Source organism: Leishmania martiniquensis, chromosome 10 (genome assembly GCF_017916325.1).
Source record: "Leishmania martiniquensis isolate LSCM1 chromosome 10, whole genome shotgun sequence".
Lineage (NCBI taxonomy): Eukaryota > Euglenozoa > Kinetoplastea > Trypanosomatida > Trypanosomatidae > Leishmania > Leishmania martiniquensis.
The window spans coordinates 402,249-422,196 of NC_090145.1; the positions used below are offsets into that span (position 1 = coordinate 402,249).

Consider the following 19,948-nt stretch of genomic DNA (forward strand, 5'->3'; position numbering starts at 1 on the left):
GGAGAGGCTGCGCGCCGACACAGGTGTCGCACATAAGCGCCTAGCAGCCAGCGGCGCAGGCCTCGAGAGCACTACTGTAGCGCCGGTCCTTTGAGCTTGTCCGTCGCCCACTCCCGATACATCGCCATTTCACACGACGGAAGGGCAAAGTAGTTGTCCACCATGTCGTAACTGATAGTCGCCGCGATCTTTCCAACGTCAGTGCATCCATCGCGCAGCTCCTGGTCGACGGTGCGGTCGGCATCCAGTGTGGCGCCGCGGCAGGAGCGATACTGCGGGTTCCTGCGGCATTGGCGGAGGTAAAGCGCGTAGCCCAGCAGCTCTGCCTTGGCCCAGAGGGGCCTCGTGTTCGCCTTCGCCAACGCTCGCTCGCTTTCAGCGCCGTCCTCATCACTCTCGGAGAGCACACGCGCAATCCCCTCGGACGCCGACGCCCGCAGCGGCGGTGCGCGATGCTGCCGACGGCGCAACGGCGCCACATTTCTGTCCCGGGAGTCGCTCGGCAGCACCTCACACAGCTCGTCACCCACAAAGCAAACGGTGCGGTAGTGATGCCCGGGAAGCAGCCGTACCTCCCCCGTCTCCGGTGAGGGCAGCATCAGCACACAGCCGTCACGTGTGGATGCCTGTTCACGTTTTTGCTGTAAGAGCGCCAGCAGCTCGTCACGTACCTCTTTCATTTCACATGTGTTCGATTTACGTCGGTGCGACAGCTCTGACAAGAGATGCTTCATGGAGGCACAACCCACGGCAGCGTCACAAGACTCCGAACCTGCCGAGTCGCCTCCAAACTTGTCAGGGGCACCACCGACGTCGTCCACCGCGGCCGCTGGGGCGGTCGGCTGCTTGCTCTGCCGCCGCGCGCGAGTGAGTCGGGTGGACCACAGACTCTGCGTCCGGAGGAGGTCTGCGCGTTCTGCGGCCAGCTGTGAGGCGCGAGACTGCAGCTCTTGCCGTCGCTGACGGCGCTGACGGCGTTGCCGCAGTGCGCCGGTGCAGTCCAGCAACAGCACCGGCCGGTCACCGTAGCAGTGCAGCGGGCGCGACGCAGCCTCTTCGGCAGCGGCGACACAGTCGTCGGCTTCATCGGCACCAGCGGCTTGCCGACTGTCTTCCGCGACCGTCTTCGTGGCGCGCGGGGCAAACAAATCACAAGGGCGAAGAAGCGGATGCTCGGCAGGAACAGTGATGCGTTTGTGATTGATCATCACGACGAATTCGCGGCGACCGTTCGAGTTCGCGCGGGCGATCGTGCCGGAAAAAGATGATGCGGGCGCATGGGCAGCGGGCTCCTCAACACCTACGCCGCGCGTCGGAGGAGCACCGAGCGCCGAGAGGCGGGGATGGCCATCCATCGAGCTCTCCTCGCTCGCAGTGTGAAGAGTGGGGTTGCTGTCTCCCGTGCCCGCCTTTCGTGGTCGCCGTCCCGGCGGCGCATTAGAATAGTGGCTGGAGGCATCGAGGGAGGGCGCTGGTGTGGTGGCTGTGCGTTGGCCATCTTCAGAGCTATGCCTTAACCCCCCTTTTGTGCTACGTTGCGCTTGCGCCGCATTGAGTGGGGCGTGGGACGGTGTCGTCGAGGTTGACATGCCATCGTCCCGCCGTGCACGCTTTCGGCCTAACGAATTTGGAGACACGGTAGCGCTGGTGCTTGTGCCGCGGTGCTGCTGCTGCTGCTGCAGGGACTTGGAGGACGAGCGAGAAGATGGCATGAGCTTTGCATATGGGCAGAGGGGGATACAGCCCTGGCCTACCCTTATGGTCGGTCGCAGGAGCACGAAGAGAGACATGGACGGAGACGAGGGAGGGGAGGGGGGATGGGCTCGTAGGTACATTCACGTGAAGACCGGCCAAGACACGCACTCCCGTCACGGCGAGCGTGGGCTTGCAGGTCAGTGTGGCTCATGCAGAGATGCATCACTGGACGACGCGAGAAGAACAGCATCCGCGCTGACCAGGCGGGCTCGAGGCGATGGGGCGCGAGAGGGAGGGGGGACGGGTGCGTGAGTGCATCTGCGTAGAAGCACACACAGGCACACGACGAGGGGTTCTAGCAAGGCAGACAGGAGGCGTACATCTAAGCGAAGTGGACAGCGGCCGTCACTAGCTCGTGCACATCTATGAGAAGACGCACGCACGCGCACTACAGAATAGGAGGCCTGTCAGGGAGTACAGCGAAACGACAATGGCAAACACGCACGCACACACACACACACACACGAAGGCCACTCCCCGGAGAGACTCGAAGGGAGCGATGGCGCCGATGACCACAACGATAGAGAGAATAGAGGTGGGCAACGCCGCGATACTGACTGAGGACAGCGTAGATGATGAGCGCACGCACATCCATATGCACAAGGGGACTCTTTCTGTCGCCTGTTGACGCTAGGATGCACGTCACCCACGCGACCGTCAACGAACCCTCTTCCCTCTGTACCCCGCCTCCCCTCTCACTGCGGTGGGAGGGGCCCGCTTCGGTGTGGGGTGGAGGGGCCTTGCTGTCTCTGTTCCACATTGACCTCGCACCGTTCGCTGCAGCCGCGCCTCTGCACCGACTTGCCGGGAGAAGGGGAGGCGCACGGTGGGGCCATTGACGCCGTCTCTGCCGCGTCTGGCGATGCCGACGCCTCCTCTGGATCGTGGCGTGACACTTTTGCTGCTGCTGTTGTCGACGATGCTGAGCTGCGCATCTGCAGCAGGGCCAGCAGCTCCGGTGGGAGAGAAGGCCGTTGGTGATGGGAATGTGCTAGAGAAGACGAGTGAGGTGGCGCACTAGTGGAGGCGGACGGCCCCGTCCTCCGCGGCGGCGAGGCGATGAAGGTGGTCATGAGCGGCGGGGACGTGGAGGAGGCGGACGCCAGCGGCTGAGAAAGGGCCGCGGGGAAGGCCGGGCTAGCGAACAAGCGCAACTCGTCGGCAAGAGTCGGCTGCGGCGCCGTTGCAGAGGCTCTCGACTGCGCTGACTGGGGCTGCAGCACGAGGAGTGCTGATGTGCGAGAGCGGCCGCTGCCGCTCGTGCGACGTCGACGGCTGCTGTTGAGGGGAGACGGAGAAACAGCGTCGATGCGTCCGTCCAGTGGCGTGGAAACCACCGCCGCATGCTCCAGCCCTGCCCAGACGGGCGTTGTCGCCAGGGCGGACGACGGTGAGCGCAGTACCGAGAAGGACAGGGCACGACTCGTGTAATGGCGCCCGCCGACGTCGTGACAGCCGCCTCCGAAGCTGCCACTGCCAAGGCTGGGGCTACGACGAGAGGAGCCATGCAGGCGCAGCGGTCGCTGCGCCGCTGCGCCCGCGACTGAGGTAGAAGGGAGAGAGCAACTGCTGAACCCGTCTCGCGTCTCGCCGTGTCGCAGTGGGGCCTGTGTGAACTCGGTGGACGAGAGTGAAGGCCGCCCACTCGGCGTACGAGGGGCCAATGGCGAGAGCAGCAGGGGCGACGACGTCGGCTGCGCCCACGACTGCCGCGGCGAGGCGGCGCGCGGGTTAGACGGTAGCAACAGCGAGCGGCGACTGCTTTTCACCGTTTCTTCGCCAAGGTCACCGCGACGGAACGCATCATCAGGGGATGCAGCGTAGGGTGGCGGGGGCGCACGGTACTGTCGCTGCTGGCCTGGATGTGAGAGAGCCAGCGCCACCGGGGTAGAGGACGCCGTTTGCCAGCACTCGGCGCTACTGATGTTGCTGTTGGGGCCGGCGACGGAGGCGATAGCACTCCCGAACGTCAGCCGCTGCGGCGCTACTGCTAAGGCTTCGCTTAAACCACTGCCACTGCTGTATGTGCGACTGAGACGCTGGGAGCTAACAGATGGGGTGTGAATACCCATGGACGAGTATGACTGTCGCCGACGCTGGCGATCCTGCTGCTGCTTCCGCGGCGCCCACGAACGTCGCTGCGCGACCGCACTGCCGTACACTCCACTGCTTCCGGCGCGCATGCGTCGACCTTCGTCGTCTCCGCTGAGTCCGAAACCACCGCTGGCACGGGTCCCACCCTCACTACCTGGAGAGGTCGCCGCTGCCGCGAGGAAGAAGCTGAGCGAGCCGGTCGAGTACCGCAAGGGCGACGAGGGAGACGAGGACGGCGGCTGTTTAGGAGAGCAAGCCAGGCTGTATGTCTTGGGTGCCTTCGCCCTCGAGCCGCCTCGCGCATGCGTGTGGCGTGTGACGCGGTCGAAGAGCTGCATCTCTCTCTCCCGAGCGCGCGACAGCCAGTTCGCGCCGCCATCCCCAGTGGAAGGCGCTGCGTTGTCGCCTCCCGCCCCACCAGGTGTTGCTGCCGAGGCGGCTTCCGAGGCAGTTGCCTTTGACGCGGTCATGTCCACACCAGCAGATGCCTGCGCTGCCGCAGGGAACGTATAGGCAAGGGATAGACGCGTTGGTGTCATGCTGCTGCTGCCGCTGCCGCCGCTGCCGCGCACATGCTTGTCATCGCTGCCCGTTTCCCTCTGGTGGGCAATAGGCAGATATTCGTGACCCTCACCGCTGCTGCTGCTGTTGCTCTTGCAGCTCCTATTTTTCGTGGCGCGCGAGCACGGCGTCGCCGTGAACCACGTGGACGCCTGCAACAGTGACTGCAAACGCGTCTGCGCTGGGGTGGAGAAGATGGAGAGTAGAGAGGACCGCGACGAAGACTCGGCCGGGGTGGCGGGGAGGCAGGCCGTCGCCGCGGCCGCGGCCGAGGAGCTCGCGGATGTGTGCGAGGTGGTCGTGGCGACTGCCGCTGCGGCATTGCGGTGGTCACCGCTGGTGGCGCTACCCCACGCAACAGTGCTCGCCGTCGAGGCGTGCAAGCGCCGCTCGTCTGCGGATAGTGCAAGGCGCCCGGTAACTCGGTGCGGTGTGCAGGCTGAAGGGGCGGCTCTGGCGACGGAGGCGGTGGTCCGGCACCGGCCATGCGACACGACGAGCGGCGAAAGTGTCAAGGCTGACAGGCTACTGTCCGACACCGCCGCCGCCGCCTCCATGCCCGTCACACGACGCATGGCCGTGTGGTTCTGAGAGGGCGGACTAGATGATGTTGACGCAGTGCTGTTGGAAGGAAGGCTGTTGTCGCCATCGTCACCGAGAAAGGACGGCGCGGGGCATCGATGGCCGCCGACCCCGGAAGTGTAGCGACATCGGACGGCATCCACATGTGTCTCGCCCCCGAGTCGCGTCTTCTGCGCCTCAACAACGTGAGCGTTGTCGGACTCCTGGAAGGCCTCGCCGACATCGTTGCCGAAGGTCGCTGAGCCATCGCTCGCGTGGTCGGGCGAGAAGGAGAGACATAACATGTCGGACAGAAAAACCGTCGGCGACGTCGTGGCGGTCAGCGCCTGAACGTGGACTGAGCTGCCGGCCTCCGCGACCTCCTCAAACGCTGCGTCCATGTCGATGCCGCCGGCCTTCGTGTCGGTGCGAGCGTGGCGCGGCGCGAGTGACAAAGACGAAGACGATGACATGGAGGCGGTGCAGGAGAAGGGCGGCGGCCAGGAATCTTGACAGCTACGACGGCCGCGCGCGAGGTCGTCACCACCGCCACCCACTAACGCCGCCCGCGCTGAAATCTGGTCCCGTGACGCGGCAGCGCCTGGGGTGCTACTGCTGCGCCGACTGCGGCTCTTATCGCCGGTACCGCCGCTCGTTCCAGGGCTGGTTCGCCGCACGACAGGCGTGTCCATATCGAACGCGCCAGCGTTCTCCTCCAGCACCCCGTCCCAGTACGCCTCCTGCGTGCATCGCTCATCATCAAAGTCGTCGCGGGACTCCGGCTTCCGGGCTCGATAGCCATCGGTGCCCCCATCCACTGCGGCTGTCACTGCCGCCGCGTCTCTCCCGTGCGCCGCAGGACTGTTTGTGCAGCTCACTCTTCGTTGGAAGGATGCGCAGGCGGAGACGGTTCGACTGCGACTGCCCTGACACCGAGTGCTCTCTGCGCCGCACACCTCTTCGCTCAGCGGCCGGCTCGACAGGGAGTCATCTGTGAGTGCTCTGAGCGGCAGTGAGGGTCGACACGAGAGGTTCACCGAGATCGAAGACGAAGGCCTCGCCATGGTGCCGTCTACATCGACAACGCCAGCGGTGGCGAAGGCCGAGGAGGCGTGCAGAGAGGCGCTGGGCTCATCGCGATCGGCCCTTATGGACGGCGAGGAAGGCATGTGGGCCGTGCGCTCGCTGGCCGACACCGCCGGTGGTGCTGCAGATCGCGACACGGCGTCGGAGGAGGCGGGCGCGGAATACGACGTACGAGAAGTGAGCTGCGACGCGAATGCTGTGTAGCGGCTGTGGGCATCTTCCTCCGCGGCCGCTGCCGGGGACGGCGACAGTTGCTGATGGTCGCGGGGACCACGCTGCGCGGCGCCGGGCTGCGGCCGCCGCCTGTGAGCAGATGCTCCTCTCCGCCACCGCGATGAGTTGTCCTGTGGCTGCGGTGACGGCGAGGTGCTAGCACGGCTGCACGCTGGTGTGCAGGCGAGAGGCAATCCCCGAGCCGCGACGACCGAGTCTGCACGAATCCCCTCCGTGCCATCATCTGTGCTGGCTCGGTGGAACGGGTAGGGCGCAGCGGCACCAGGTGCTCGCCCTCCTCGTGGTCCCACACTCGCCGGATGATGTGCGTCCGAAGCGTCTGAGGCGAGAGGCAGGGGCTCCTCTGTGTGTTGGTGCGGCCTCCTTGTGTCGCCCTCGCCGCCGCCGTCAGCACCGAACATGAGTCGCTCGACCTCACGCTGCCGAGCCAGAGCGCGTGGAAGCTGCTGCTGTAGTCGTTCCTGTGCGTCAGCCTCGTCGTGGGCGCCTGCAGGGCCGACCACGGCCACCCCCGAAACATCCTGGCCACCGCTCATGCGCTGACGTCGGTGCCACGAAGGAGGTCTGCCCGACTGCTGCACCTCTGTCATGGATGTCTCACCTGGCGTGTCGCCTCTGTCGGCAAGATGAGGTGAGTCGTGACATACGAGGCTGTGTCGGCGATCGGTGCTACTGGGCAGCGCGGTTATCTCCACCGCTGCCGTAGCGATCGGCAGGGTCGGAGAGGGGCGGATGGAGCTGGCGGCGAGCGAGACGAGTGAGACGCTGGCGCGCGGCACTGAGGTAGACGCTGAAGAGGCGTCGGTGGGCGACGGTGGAAGGTCCGCCGGGGGGTGCAGGGATGCGGACAGGACACGACGTGCCGTCGGCCGGGGCGCAGCGTCCTCCGTGTGCGGTGTGTGGGCGACTAGGGTGTCGCCGTAGTCGTCCGAAGGCGGCCCAGCGTGTGGACCCGGAAGAGAAATGAGTTGCGTGCTGCCGCTGCGGCCGACGCGGTACTGCATGTGCTGCGGATTTGGCCGTGGCGGCCGCTGATGGTGATCTACCGTTCCTACAGGGCTTGACGGCGCCGCCGTCACCCGCGCCATTGCCGCAGCCACCGACTCTGGGACGGGACGCTCCACGACAGCGAGCCCCTCCTCTGAGGAACGTGCGGGAGGAGCCGCTGAGAGGTCTGAAGACGCCCCAAAGCGTTCCGCGTCATGCCCACGACCGTCGAGTACCGTGTTCAGAGAAGTGTCTGCTGCTGCTGCTGCGGACGGGAGAGGGGTGCGAGTCGTTGTCCAGCCAGCAGCATTAGGAGGGGAGGTGGCATGCACTTGTTTTGCTCGTGGCGAGTCGGGTGCGAGGAGCGGCACTGGGTGTGATGCGTGGAGGCGAGCAATCTTTTCACTCTGCTGGCGATACAGGGTCACGAAGAGGGCGGTGTAGTCGAGAGGGCAGCTGCCAGAGTGCGGAGTCGGCAGCAAGGTGCGGGTGCAACCGGTACACACGACCTCAAACTGAGGCGGCGGCGCTGAGCTGCTGCTCTCCATCGCCACAGTCGCCATTGCTATGCGTTCGTAACGAGGTCCCACGACGCATATGTGCGACCCGAGTGAGTGCGCGACGCGTGTGGGTGCTCCCCAGGTGCGCGTGAAGACATCGGGGGTTAGGTAGTCGAGAGGATTCATCAGGTGGAGCTGAGAGAGGAAGAGAGAGACAAGAGGAGCGGCGGGGACACCAACCCACTTGAGGAGGTATTCAGCTGCGTGGTAATGGGAAAAAAGGGGGAGAGGTGGTGGTGGTGTGTGTGTGTGTGGGAGCAGGCAGCCAAACAGGAACACCTCACGACGAGAAAAGGACGGTCGCGCGATGGCGACTGCAACAGTGTACAAAAAGCGGCACAGCTCTGAGGGGTACAAAAAAAGAGTGTGTGCCTGTGTATGTGCGAGTGTGAGAGGCGCAGGGAGGAGGAGGGGCCCTTTGTGGCACCCGTATGTCGCTAGACGGCCTGGCGATGAACTGACCCGTCCACAGCGCACGGTGACCCTTGTCTGCTTGCGTAGCTGCCTGCCTGCCTCTTTTCGTTCCCTGCGTGCGTGGCCTTTGGCACGTGAGCGAGTTCGGTGATGCCCTCCGCCTTCCGCCCTGCCCCCGCGCGCGCTCTCTCTCTGCCTCAGTGGTTTCTGTGGGCGCAGAGAATAGGGGAAAGCAGGTGATGTCTAATGGTAAAGAACGGTAAAGGAGAGTGAAAAAAAAAAGAGGGGCGAGCGGCGATGGTGGTGAGAGGACGGGTTGAAGAGCAGCTGTTGCTGACCCGCTACTTCCTCTCCTCCCACTTCTCTCTCTCTCTTCCGAGGCGCCGGCAACACACACGCGCACAGAGCCGCAGGCACGAGAGGCGGTGAGGAGCCTTCTACGGAGAGAGAGCGGCTACCTCGATCTCAAGCCTTACTCCGCACTTGCGCCCTCCCTCTTTGCATCGCGGTCTGTCCCTGTGTCAGCGGTCAGGGGGCCCGTCCTTTGTGCAAAAAAAAAATATCTGCAGAGAAGTCGGGCGAAAGGGGAGAGGGCCTGAGAAGAGGGCGCGGATGGCCGAAAGGGAGCCGATCGCGCGGGCGGGATGGACGTACCGTGAGCGCTGCGAAGACAACGAAAAATAGATCACACACACACACACAGGCAGGTGGGGGGAGAGGCGTCTGCGTCTGCGTCTCTCTCTCTTTCTCTCTGTGTGTGTGTGCGCGTGTGAAAGTGAGTGTGTGTTTGCCTGCTGACGGGTTGTGTCGTGTGGTCTCTCCGTCTGTGGGGAGTGTGGTGCGCACGTGCAGCTGGTCGTGCAACACCGGCTACTGCTGCCCCCCAAAACGGGAGGATGTATGGCGAGAGCGCAGAGGGGTGGGCGGGAGGAGGGTCAAGGTGGCAACTTGAAAGGCACGCGGAACTGAAAGAGTCCAGTCAGCATACAAGAGAGCGAGCGAGAGTGAGGGTCGGAGGGAAAAGGGTACGGGGAGGCGCAGCACAGATCCTCTTGCGCGCTTCCGCCCCCCTTTCCCCTCCCCGTACACACTTGCGCGAGTGACGGAGTGCAGTGGCGTGCCGGAGCGGCGCGGCTCACCTCTTCAGGAGCGAAGCAGTTCCATGAGCGCCTCGACACCAGTAGAGAGTCGGACGAAAGGGAAAGGGACATTTCAAGAAGGAGAGGGAGTCGGTGGGCCGGCCGGTGGGTGCGCTGGAGGGCGCAGAGGATGATGGTGGTAGTGTGTCGATGATCGAATAGAGAGATGCGAGCAGGTGTGTATGTGTGTGTAGAGGTGCTGCTGCGGCTGATGATGATGACGGTTGCGGAAGAACGCACACCCCCTACACACACCCATTACACGCATCACTGCCCCTCTTCTTTTCACCTCTTTCCGTTTCCCCCGTCACTGCCACGCCATTGTGTGTGTGTGTGTCTCTCATTAGCGAGGCTGTAGAGAGAGAAAAAAAACTAAAGGAAAAGGGCAGCGGCGACGACGGCAACAGCGAAGGCAGAGAGTACGCCCTCCCCCCTTCCCCTCCCCTCACCGCAAACGAGGGGGGGAGCGGGTGCACACACACACACATATGTGCGTGTGTGCGCGTATAGGGATACGTCCAGAGGTACAAAGAGGTGCACACCAATACGGACCGAAAAAAGAAGAAGCAATGATGTGAAGAGTTGTATTCATTGCTGCCTTACGCTGTTCAACGGGTGGAGGAGAGGCGGGGGGGGATAGAGAGGTGTGTGCGTGCGTGGTGTGTCCGTGTCTGTGTCGGAGAGGGTAAGGAAAGGCTGAAGGGAGGTATGGACTGCACGGTCACACGCTGCTTGTGACATGCGCCGTCTCTCTCTTCGTAGAACCGCCGCCGTCCTTCATGGATTGGTGCTGCATGGAGCACCGCGACATCACCAGCCACTCCCCCTGCCCTTACTTCTATCCTCTCCCCCCGCCCCCGCTTTCCCCTCACGCATCCTTTGCGCCGTTTATCGTCGCCTCCCTTCTCCCTCCCCCTTTCTTTCTCTTTCGTTAGGATTTAGGCCGCCTTCGTCGACCGCTTCGCCGCCTTAAACGGCTGCACTCCCCTGCACAGTGCCAGCCCGACCAACGTGCCGACCAGCGTTGGCTGCCAGTCGAAGTACAGGATGCAGATCTCACCCACCCAGCACGCGTACTTGATCCAGCCGCTAAAGCTATTCAAGATGGCCATGGGTGTCAGGCCGTGATGTACGTACTCTATCACGAACAAACTGGAAACGATGTCCCACGGACCGAACTGCTTCTCTGGGGAGGCCGTGCTGCCGTAGTAGAGGCGATTGCCCAGGAAGATGATCGCGCCTGATATGACGGCGGTGCTGCCGCAGTACATCATTAGTCCGCGGGAGCCGAGCGTGGGGAGGAGATGGTGACACATGGTGTGCAGCAGCATCATCGCGAACGTCATCGCCAGGAAGTTGTTCGTCAAGAAAGAGTGCAGCAGCCACGTCCACGGGTGAATTTGGTTGTCGACCCCCCACTTCTCCAGCCACCAGCGCTCCTCCGTGTTGCTGCCGGTGCTGCAGAGACAAAAGACGGTGAAGATGACGAAATTAATGGCGTTGACACTGTTGTAGATGTGCGGAAAATTAGTGTAGTCGTCGCGCAAGCCACGGATGTGATCTATGAAGCTCCTCTTATTGGCTTCACCCTTGCGGGCATTCTTGTTGCCCCTCGCGGACGAGCCGCGCTGCGCATCGCCGTCCTCGCCCACGCCCTCTGTCTTCGAGTTCGACTCCGCACCCTCTTTACCGGTGCCCTCGGCGCCGCCGTCGTGCTGCGCGTGACCCGTATTCTGACCCTTCACGCGTATCCAGCGATACTGCATGGCGGACCGAGAAAGAGGGGTCGGCGCGCACAGCCGTGCCCCTCGCAGGAAGGCCGGCGTCGGCGTTGCAGCGAAGCAAAGAGGGCTATGGCGAAGGCTTGAAGACGAAACGCGGAGCTGGCGCTGAGGAACCACTATCGTTGCGAACGCCGTCGATCGAGTGGCGGGTAGACAAGCAGGAGCTGTCTTCATCGCTACACAGACGCAAGGTAGCGACGAGGCGGCGCTTGGGCGACTCACACGCGGCAGCGCGGCCGCGGCGACGGCTGTTGCAACTGCACCGACATGGTGGAGGCGAAGCATGTTGCTGCTTTTCGTTAATGTGCGGTTCCAGCTACCGCCCGTGCGGGGGGGACGCCAATGAGTGCCGGTGCAGGTGAAGAGACAACAGCGAGGGGGCGGGGAGGAGAGGGGAGGGGAAGAGGCAAGGATGATGGAGAGGCTCTGTGGCGAGATGGGATACAGGGCGCAAGAACAATGACGCCCCCCTTCGAAACGGGGAGAGGAGTCTGTGTGGGCTCATCGGGAGGCGTGAAGGTGGCAATGCGAGACCAGCGCTGCGGAGGACCTGCGCTCAGAGTTCCGCTTCCACCACAGATGCACTCTTACCCCCCCCCTCCAACACAAGAGGAGGCGACGCTCTCGTGCACTGGTTGGGCATTGCTTTGGCCGAGTGACGTTTGAAGTGGAGTGTGCGCGACGCGTCATCTAGAGGAAGGGAGGTGATGGAAGCAAGCGTGCTGAGGGAGAGAGAGGGAGCGCGAAAAAAAAAGAAATGGCGGTGCGAGAGTGGATGAGATAGGGGCCGATCCTCAGCCATCCAACGGCACGCCAAAACACCGACGTGTGCGTAGATGCACCGACACATGTGCAGCCGTGAATGTGAAATGGGGACACCACGCCATGAACTACGCGCCGAAAACGGCGGGCATGTGAGGGGGGAGATGATAACTGCTCGCAGACGCCGCCCTGCCAGCAAGGGTGGCGTCGCGTTCGGCTCGCTGCTGAGACTGCCGTCGACGTCCAAATGAGCTGCCACGTCGCTAATCTTCCCCAACCCCCCCTTTTTCTTATTGTCGTCGCAGCCTCCTCGTATTATTCGTTGCAGACGCCTACCAGTGACTTCGAAGGAGGACGGGGTGATGGGCAATGGGTCTGTGGTAGAGTGGGGGGGGGCTGCGCGACGGGCGCGACTGCCACGGCTGCGCACATGAACCGATGCGTTCTGCGCGGTACCCGCTGCACCGCACGCGGAGGACCGTCCATTGACCCAAATACCCCCCTGCCGCTCATGTCGAACAGATTTGGCGGCCGAGTTACCGACGCCGTCAGTGGCAGCTGTGCCTCTCGTCGAGTGAGGCTCTCTCCCAGAAAGTGGCGAAGGCCAGCCATCTCTCTCTGACTGCTGCTGGCTCAGCCCCGACGGACACTCGTCTCCGTGAGGACGCAGGAACGGTGAGAAGAGAAAGGGCACAGTCTGTGCCGCCACAACGGCACGCAGTGCGATGACCCCCCCTCCCTCCGCTACCGCAACGTCAGCAGGATGTGCATCCAACGACGGTGAAGGACAAGGCCTCCGCACTGCGATGCGTGTGAGGTGCCATGTGAGGAAGGAGCGGTGCGTGCACGCGCACCTCTAATCGCTCAAGTTGTGCTGATTGCAACGGAAGCTGTCTCCTGCACTGCCTGGAGAATCGACCAGAAAGCACTCCGGCGCTGCTGTGCTCGTGCCATCCTTTTGTTTCGCCCCGTACGCTGCGTCACGGCGCACGATCGCCTGTTCCCGAGGCTCCCTCCCCCCATCACCGCTATCAGAGGCTGCTAAGCGACGCTGCCGCTCGTGTGGCAGCGGTGATGCCACACGCCGCATGTCGGCTACAGCCCGAGACACGATGCCCGGCATCTCTTCTCGCCTCTGGCTCCGCTGCTGCTCCTGCTTAGCTCGCAGGCGTTGCAGCTGCAGCATGAACCACGCCGGTGGTGACAAGTCGGCACCGCCATCCACATCGGAGGTGTGAACGCTTCGAGGCTCCATGTGGAGAGTGGACCCACGTCGCTGCGCGGACCGGTGATGCCTTCGCCTCTGCATTGTCCTCGCTGCACAACCGCAGCGGCTGCGTCGTGGGTGAGGTTTCCAATGCCGGTCCTCTCCAGCACCGCATAGTGCACGGAGAAGCTCACCGTGCTTTCATCGATCATCCAGTTTTCTGCCCCGCTGGCACAGGGTAGGGTGTCTTGGTGTGGTTGCTCAGAGGACCACCTCGAGCGGGGGCCCAGGGAGTGTCAGGGGCCACTGGTGCCCGTCGGTGCTGTGAAGGGCAACGCAAGGCACGCATCCCATCCGGGAGATCGGGTTCGGTGGGGGCCGCCGTGTCCCCTGATCTCGCCGTGTGGGGCGCACCTTCATCACCTTAGCTGCTGTTGCTGATTGCGCAGCTCTTCCTCTAGTTGACGCACCTGCTTGTGCAGCTGAGCGCCGGTCATCGACTCACGCACCGCAGCCTCCTCTCTACGGCCATTGTTACGCGCGCCGCCGATTACAGGATGGCTACCGGGGCCCCCACCGCGGCTCGCGTGCCTTCTCGTTTGTGCGGCGTGGAGGCTTCACTGACTTCTCCTACGACTGCTGTAGGCAGCGCCGATGGCTGCGCGGCAGAGAGTGCGAGGGGCGACGACGACGATGTGGACAGCCTCAGCGGAATGCGCAGAGATGGCCGATGAATTGCGTCCCGCGTCCTGCACGTAGCGTTACCGGCGTGTGCGCGTGTGTAAGTGGGATGCGTGAGCGCGAGGGTACCCTTCGCTCTACAGAATGCACTGGTCACACCTCCGCCGTCCTCGATGGCATCGACCGGGTATGTGTGCGTGTGTGGACGAGTTGGCCGCGGTAGCGCTTCAAAGGAGAGCGACAAGAGAGGGGGGAGGAGGAGGGCTGAGACTCAGCGCCCGCCCACACAATCAAATATATATATATATATATGGATACACAGAAAACAACGTGGGACGACCGGCAGAGCATGCGCCATTCCTTGCCTACTCACCGGCATCTCTCCCTCTCTTCCCCCTCCGTGTGTACGTGGTGCCCTCTCTCTCTCTCGTTCACACACACACACACACGACTGCACGCAACAAGCATCTCCCTCCCCTTCTCCTCATCTATACGCGCACCACGCATGCCGTTGTGAGTGTCCCCATGACCACTTAAAAGCACACCTTCAGCGCTTTGGCCGCCTCGTCACGCACATCCGAGCAGGGGTCCTCGAGCAGCTGACGCAGAATCTCGAGAACAACGCCGGTGCGCTCCTCTTCGTCAAACCGCAGGGGCGGCAGCACGTCGTCCACGCTGCCTACGGCACGACTCTTTCCACTACCACTGCCGGTGAGGAGAGGGGGTAGAGGCTTGTGCATCAAGATGCTGTACACCACGGTGCCGGAGGGCAGTTCCGGCTTGTAAGCGGACATGGGCGACGACGTTGGCGGGCTGGCGCTTGCCTCCTCGCCATCTTTCGCCTCTAGCAACGGCGCAGGCGTCGTTATGGTGTGCGCCTCGGGCGAGCTAAGAAGCACTTCCAAGATGACCTTCGCCACCACCAAGCGCACGTTCAGTACCGGATCACGGGCAAGTTGATCGAGGAGCGGAATAAAGGCAGCGGTCTTGTCCACTCGTAGACGCATGGCAATGCGCAGGAGGGCGCTACGGCTGAGGTAAGTTTCCCATGCGGGTGCATAGGCACAAATGCGCGGCCAGAGCACGTCATCGACAAGTGAGTTCACATTGAGGCAGCCGGAGACGGCGGCATTGCCGGTGGCGTCGAGGGCGCGGGCTCCGTAGCGCATGCCAAGCTGTCGTCCTGCATTTCCCCCCCTCTCCCTCCCTCCGCTTCCTACCACCGCACTGGTGCCGGCGGCATTCCGGCTGCTCGCGACAGCCACTTGCAGACACATCCGCTCCACAGCATCCAACGCAGCGTCCCGGACCGCCTTGACCTTGTCGAAGAGCGCCGCCACCAGCAGCGTCAGCAGGTCGGTGCGGGCCAGCTGATACAGCGGGTGTGTGTGTGCCCACGCTGCCGCGTCAGGGCCACTTTGCCGAGTCACTGCAGCGGCCTCAGTCACGGGGCCCTGCGCCGCATCGTCGGCGGCGCTATCGCCGGAGACGCGCCTGGCGTTGATGGCGCTGAAGGCCATGGAGCCCATCCGCTGTGCATTGGTATGCCGTCCATGCAACGCGGGTGTGGGTGCAGCGGCGGCTGTTCGTAGCAGACAGCCGCAGAGGTGGGCAAGAAGCACGGCATACTTCTCACGCAACCGCCACAGTTCGTGCTGGGCCAGCTGCCGAAGGCACTGAAGAAGGGCGTCGTAGTGTACCTCGTCGGCGCTCTCGCCACTCAGCATTCTCCGCTGGTCTTCCTTGTCGAAACACTGATGGCTGCGCTCATCGTGTGGGGGTTGCCGCATACGCATCAGCAGCAAGTCCGTGAGCTGAGAGACGAGGGCGAGCTGCACAGTCGGCCTGTCGTCCGTCATCAGCCGCAGGAGCGCATCCGTGTTGGAGTAAAGGTAGCGAGCCCACACAGTTGCCTCTCCTTCCTCTGATGTGGATGCGGAGGAGGCAGAGCGTGCCAGCGGCGACGGATCTGCGACCGCCAAGGCGCTCAAGGTTCGGGACAGCCCCGCGAGGGCCCTGGCTGAACGGCAGCGGACGCGTGTATCGCCGTCACTGGCAGCGGCAAGGACGCGCCGCGCGGTGGCGTCCAGCAGCTGCAAAAGCGCCTCACGTAGCGAAGGAAGCAGTGAGGACTCCCGCGACGAGGTGCTTGTCTTCGTGTGCGCTTGCTCCCTATGAGGACCGGCTGAGGAGCTTACCCTCAGCGCCGCTTCCGCTGCTACACCGAAGCACCGCATCGCGCACTGGGCTGCGATGCAGCGCACCTCGACCTCCTCGTCATCCACCAGGTCGTTCAGCGGCGCCGCCCCAGAGCGTGGGGCAGGCGTATAAAGAGAGGCGAGGAGGTGCATTAAGTGTGACAGCCAAGTTCGTGCGCGCAGCTGGTGCGCTGTCGGCTCCGGAGTGGTCGACAGCTTCTCCTCATTGGCGAGTTCAGACATGCGGGCGAGGAAGAGACAGGCCGTCGCGACCAGTCGTGGCAGGCGCTGCGCTATCAACCACCGGGTCTTCCAGCTCGCGTAGCGCGGCACCCAGCGAAGGCAAACGGCGAGAAGGACGAAGAGCTGCGCGCATACGGCGTCGAGAACGTGCGATGGGGGTGCGCCGGCGTCATGCGCTGGTGCTGAGAAGCCACGGTGCACACCAGTCTGCGGTGTGACAGAAAGCTGTACCGCTGCCTCGGCCGTTAGGCGCTGCACTGCGTCCAGAGCGGCTTCAAGGAGAGCGAAGTCTACGGAAGCGGGACTCTCCTCCAACATGGGCAGCGCTTCTGCGGCGGCGGTGTCGAGCTCTAGTAAGCTTCCTGCGGCGGTCATCGCAGACCAGAGAGCCGGTGCCATCATGGTGGGGCCGGCAGGATCGACTAGGGGCATCGGCGGCGCTGGCGATGGCGCTGCTGCCTCTTCCCTCGCGTGTTTCTCCGACGTCTCGAGGCCCTTTTCCGCCCGCTGCTGGAGGTCGATGGCCACGCGAAGCACATGCAGCAACGGGGGAAGGGCGCTGGGCGGCACCAGCACTTCCATGAGGAGTGGGCACACCGCCGAGAGGGAGAAGATGGGGGCGGACGCGCCGCTGGCGCTCGCATTCGGGGGCGCGCGCGCAGCCGCGGTGGGGTGAAATATGCTCAGAAAGTCGACGCAAAGCGGCAGCGCTCGCAGCAGCGTGCGACGCACAAGTCGGTGAAGATGAAAGGCGGAGGCGGCGTTGATAGCGCCTCGCGGCCACTTGGCGCCGCCCTTCTCTATCGTTCCGTCAGCGGGGGAGGCTGTCGCCATCAGGAAGGTGGCATTGCCAGGCATGCTCGCGGCAGGAGAAGGGACCGCACCCGCGAAGCTGACGTCCCACGCGCTGAGCGAGGCGATCCGGGACTCGCTTGGGCCGGGGCCAATCTGCAGCATCATGCGGCCACCATCCAGGTCGACTTTCATGAGAACGCGGTGGCGCAGCAGAAGCTCTGACAGCAGCACCTGTGCCGTGACCAGAGCCGAGCGCAGGACGCGGCTCGCGCTGTCCGTCAGCGTCTTCATTGAAGAGGGCGTTAGGGAGCGCGGCATTGGCACGGCGCGCACGGAAACGGCGGCGGCGACGCAGTATGCCACGTGGCGGCGCGACATGCGGTACATAAACGTCTGCAGCGCCGCTGTGGTCAGGAGCGGTTCAGCCGGGACGCGTATCCCTGACCATGCATCCGCATCCGCTCCCGCATCGATAGCGGCCACCTTGCTTCTCAGAGGGGAGGAACAGGGACTGACGCCGCTGGCGTGGCCCGACGTGGCCCTCTGCTGCTCCTGCTGTTGCTGTTCGGCTTCCCACAACACTGTTTGGACGGCATGCAACAGCCCGCTCACCGTCTCCACCGCCACGGCCACCGGGCCGGGATACGGCGACTCAAGAAAGCCCTGAAGCGTCTTGAGCAGCGAGCGCCACCGGCTACGCAGCGCATTGCGGCGCTCATCGCAGCACAGGTAATCGAAAAGGCAAAGGCTGTCGTCCGCGTGCAGTCGCGTCGGCCTCGCCATGCCCACATCGCTGCTAAGAGGGGAGGCAGTGCTGGCGGCCGCTGGCGGAGTCAGCGCGTCCGTCCACCGAACAAGCCCCGATACCAACGCCCGCGCTCGCACATTGACAGTGAAGAAGTCGTCCCCGCCGCTGCTGCCGGTATCCGAGGCGTACGCGGCACCGTACAGGTCGAAATCGGCACTGGAGAGCGGCAGGCAGGGCGCGGGCGGCACCCTTCGAAGCGCCTGTCCGTTGTCCACACGACGGCGATGCCTGCGGAAGCAGCGAAAGGCTGCCAGGGGGCTACTCGCAAAGACACCGTTGCCGCGGCTGCAGCTTCCACTAGCGTCACTCGCCCCAGCGGCACCCGCACCGCTGCAGAGGGAGGCGAGGCGACTGCTGCCGTCAAAGCACCACGGCCCTGTGAGGGAGGCGTAGCTCCCACTGCACAGAAACTGGACGGACTCGTCTTCTATGGCGAGCGCGTAGCAGCGCTTGCGAACGTCCTCCTCCGTTGGTGCAGGAAAATCAGTCGGCAGAGTTTCTGACAGTGAGGCGCTCGCGTCCTTGCTGTTGATGGTGGTGCTGCACGTAGGTTTGGGGTCCAGTCGAGCTCCTGCGCCCATAGAGGGCGACGCAGTCGCTACGGCGGCCCTCGTTCTCATGCTGAGCATGTGCTTCCTCTGTAGCTGTTTCCACACCGCTGCGGCAAGCCGCACGGTCGGCGCCGCGCCGTCACCTGTGTCGCTGTTCTCTACAGGGTCGGCATCCCCAGCCGGGTCACTATCCTCGTTTTCTAAGTAGTCTGCCTCTGCGTCGGCCGCCATCGACGTGGCTGTAACCGCCATGTCTGCTTGCAGCACGGAGAGCGGCACGTACTTGAGGTCCCAGCTCTCCAGCGTGATGTCGCGCTCAAGTGCCACCCCGAAAAAGAGGTGGGGGATCACCACCTGTGCTGTGAACTGCCGCGTCTCCTCTGCACTGCTGGCGGCGAGCAAGGCGCACACCGGCTGCACATCCTCGACGGACAGAAACGCACCAAAGGTGTTGCCACGTGCGCTGTGGGAGGTGCCGGATGCGGTAGGTGAGTTTCCGCTAGACCCCAGTGTTGTAGGCCCCAGCGGCGTGCGACGAGGCAGCGTCACTCCGAGCAACGCCATCCCTGCCACCAGCGCCAGCTGCGCGTCGTCTTCTTCCACGCATCGCAGCAGGTACGGCACAATCTCCGTTTCCACCCAGCGGCTTCCAAGCCTGTGACACAGGTGCGGCAGGAGCAGCACCGCTCGATAGCGGTCCTGCTTGTGCTCCCGCGGCTCCCTGGAGAGGTCTTCAGCATCACCGGCCGAAACCAGCGCCGAGCTGACGCCGCCGTCCTCATCGTCCTCGTCGAGTCCGCGCACCGTGGCAGCGTCGCCGCTTCGATTCGGCAGTGGCCAGTGGATGAGATTCTCCAGCACCGCCAGCGCCACAACGCGGTTCTCCATCGAGGCTGAAATGCTTGCCACAATAGGGGGACTGTGTGCGAGTCCGTATGGCTGTGGTGCACTCTTCTGCACAAGAGTGAGACAGTGATAGAGAGAGAGAGAGCGCGAGAGCGAGGGCGAGACATGAGTGGGAGGTGAAGGAGAGTCGTCTGCGCGTTGGAGCAAAAAAAAAGAAGTCAGACGATGTCGCAGAGAGAAAGAGAGAGAGCGAACCTGCGCACCGATCCAAAGGGGAACATGCAACGTGCACCCGGTGAGGAAGAAGTCGCGTATGGGCCAGAGAATCCGCAGCGTTCCCACGCATTGACAGCACCGGTGACCTCATCGGGCAGACATTTACCCCCTCCCTTTTTTTCTTATTATTGCTTCCGTCTCTTACGCTTCCTCACTTGTCTGCGGGTAGCGCTGCGCGGGTGGTGGCAGTGGCGCACGACGCTGTTCAGGGGACCGCCCCAGTTGTTGCGGCTGCTGCACTCGTTTAGCACCCCCTCCTCCTCCCTCTCCGGTGACGCTCCTCCGACATACACAAATCTTCGCTTTTTTTTCTTTCTTCCTCTTCCTCTTGTCACCGTCTTTTCGTCGCACTTGACAGGGGCAAACACGTCGATGGATGAGGGGTGAGGGCAGGGGCCGGGAGGGG

At 63.6% G+C, this 19,948-nt stretch overlaps 3 protein-coding genes across 3 annotated transcripts; all 3 read right to left on the reverse strand.

Moving 5' to 3' along the window:
• Positions 1–71: 71 nt before the first annotated feature.
• LSCM1_07063 (uncharacterized protein) lies at positions 72–1,712 on the reverse strand (the record flags this gene model as incomplete). Its single annotated transcript, XM_067324452.1, has 1 exon — positions 72–1,712. The coding sequence occupies one exon, from the start codon at positions 1,710–1,712 to the stop codon at positions 72–74; it is 1,641 nt and encodes a 546-aa protein (XP_067180656.1).
• A 738-nt stretch (positions 1,713–2,450) lies between these two features.
• Positions 2,451–7,841, reverse strand: LSCM1_07064 (uncharacterized protein; the record flags this gene model as incomplete). The annotated part of the gene is made up of 1 exon (XM_067324453.1): positions 2,451–7,841. The coding sequence occupies one exon, from the start codon at positions 7,839–7,841 to the stop codon at positions 2,451–2,453; it is 5,391 nt and encodes a 1,796-aa protein (XP_067180657.1).
• A 6,517-nt stretch (positions 7,842–14,358) lies between these two features.
• LSCM1_07066 (uncharacterized protein) lies at positions 14,359–19,308 on the reverse strand (the record flags this gene model as incomplete). Its single annotated transcript, XM_067324454.1, has 1 exon — positions 14,359–19,308. One exon carries the CDS (start codon positions 19,306–19,308, stop codon positions 14,359–14,361), a length of 4,950 nt encoding a protein of 1,649 aa, XP_067180658.1.
• Between the last annotated feature and the right edge of the window lie 640 nt (positions 19,309–19,948).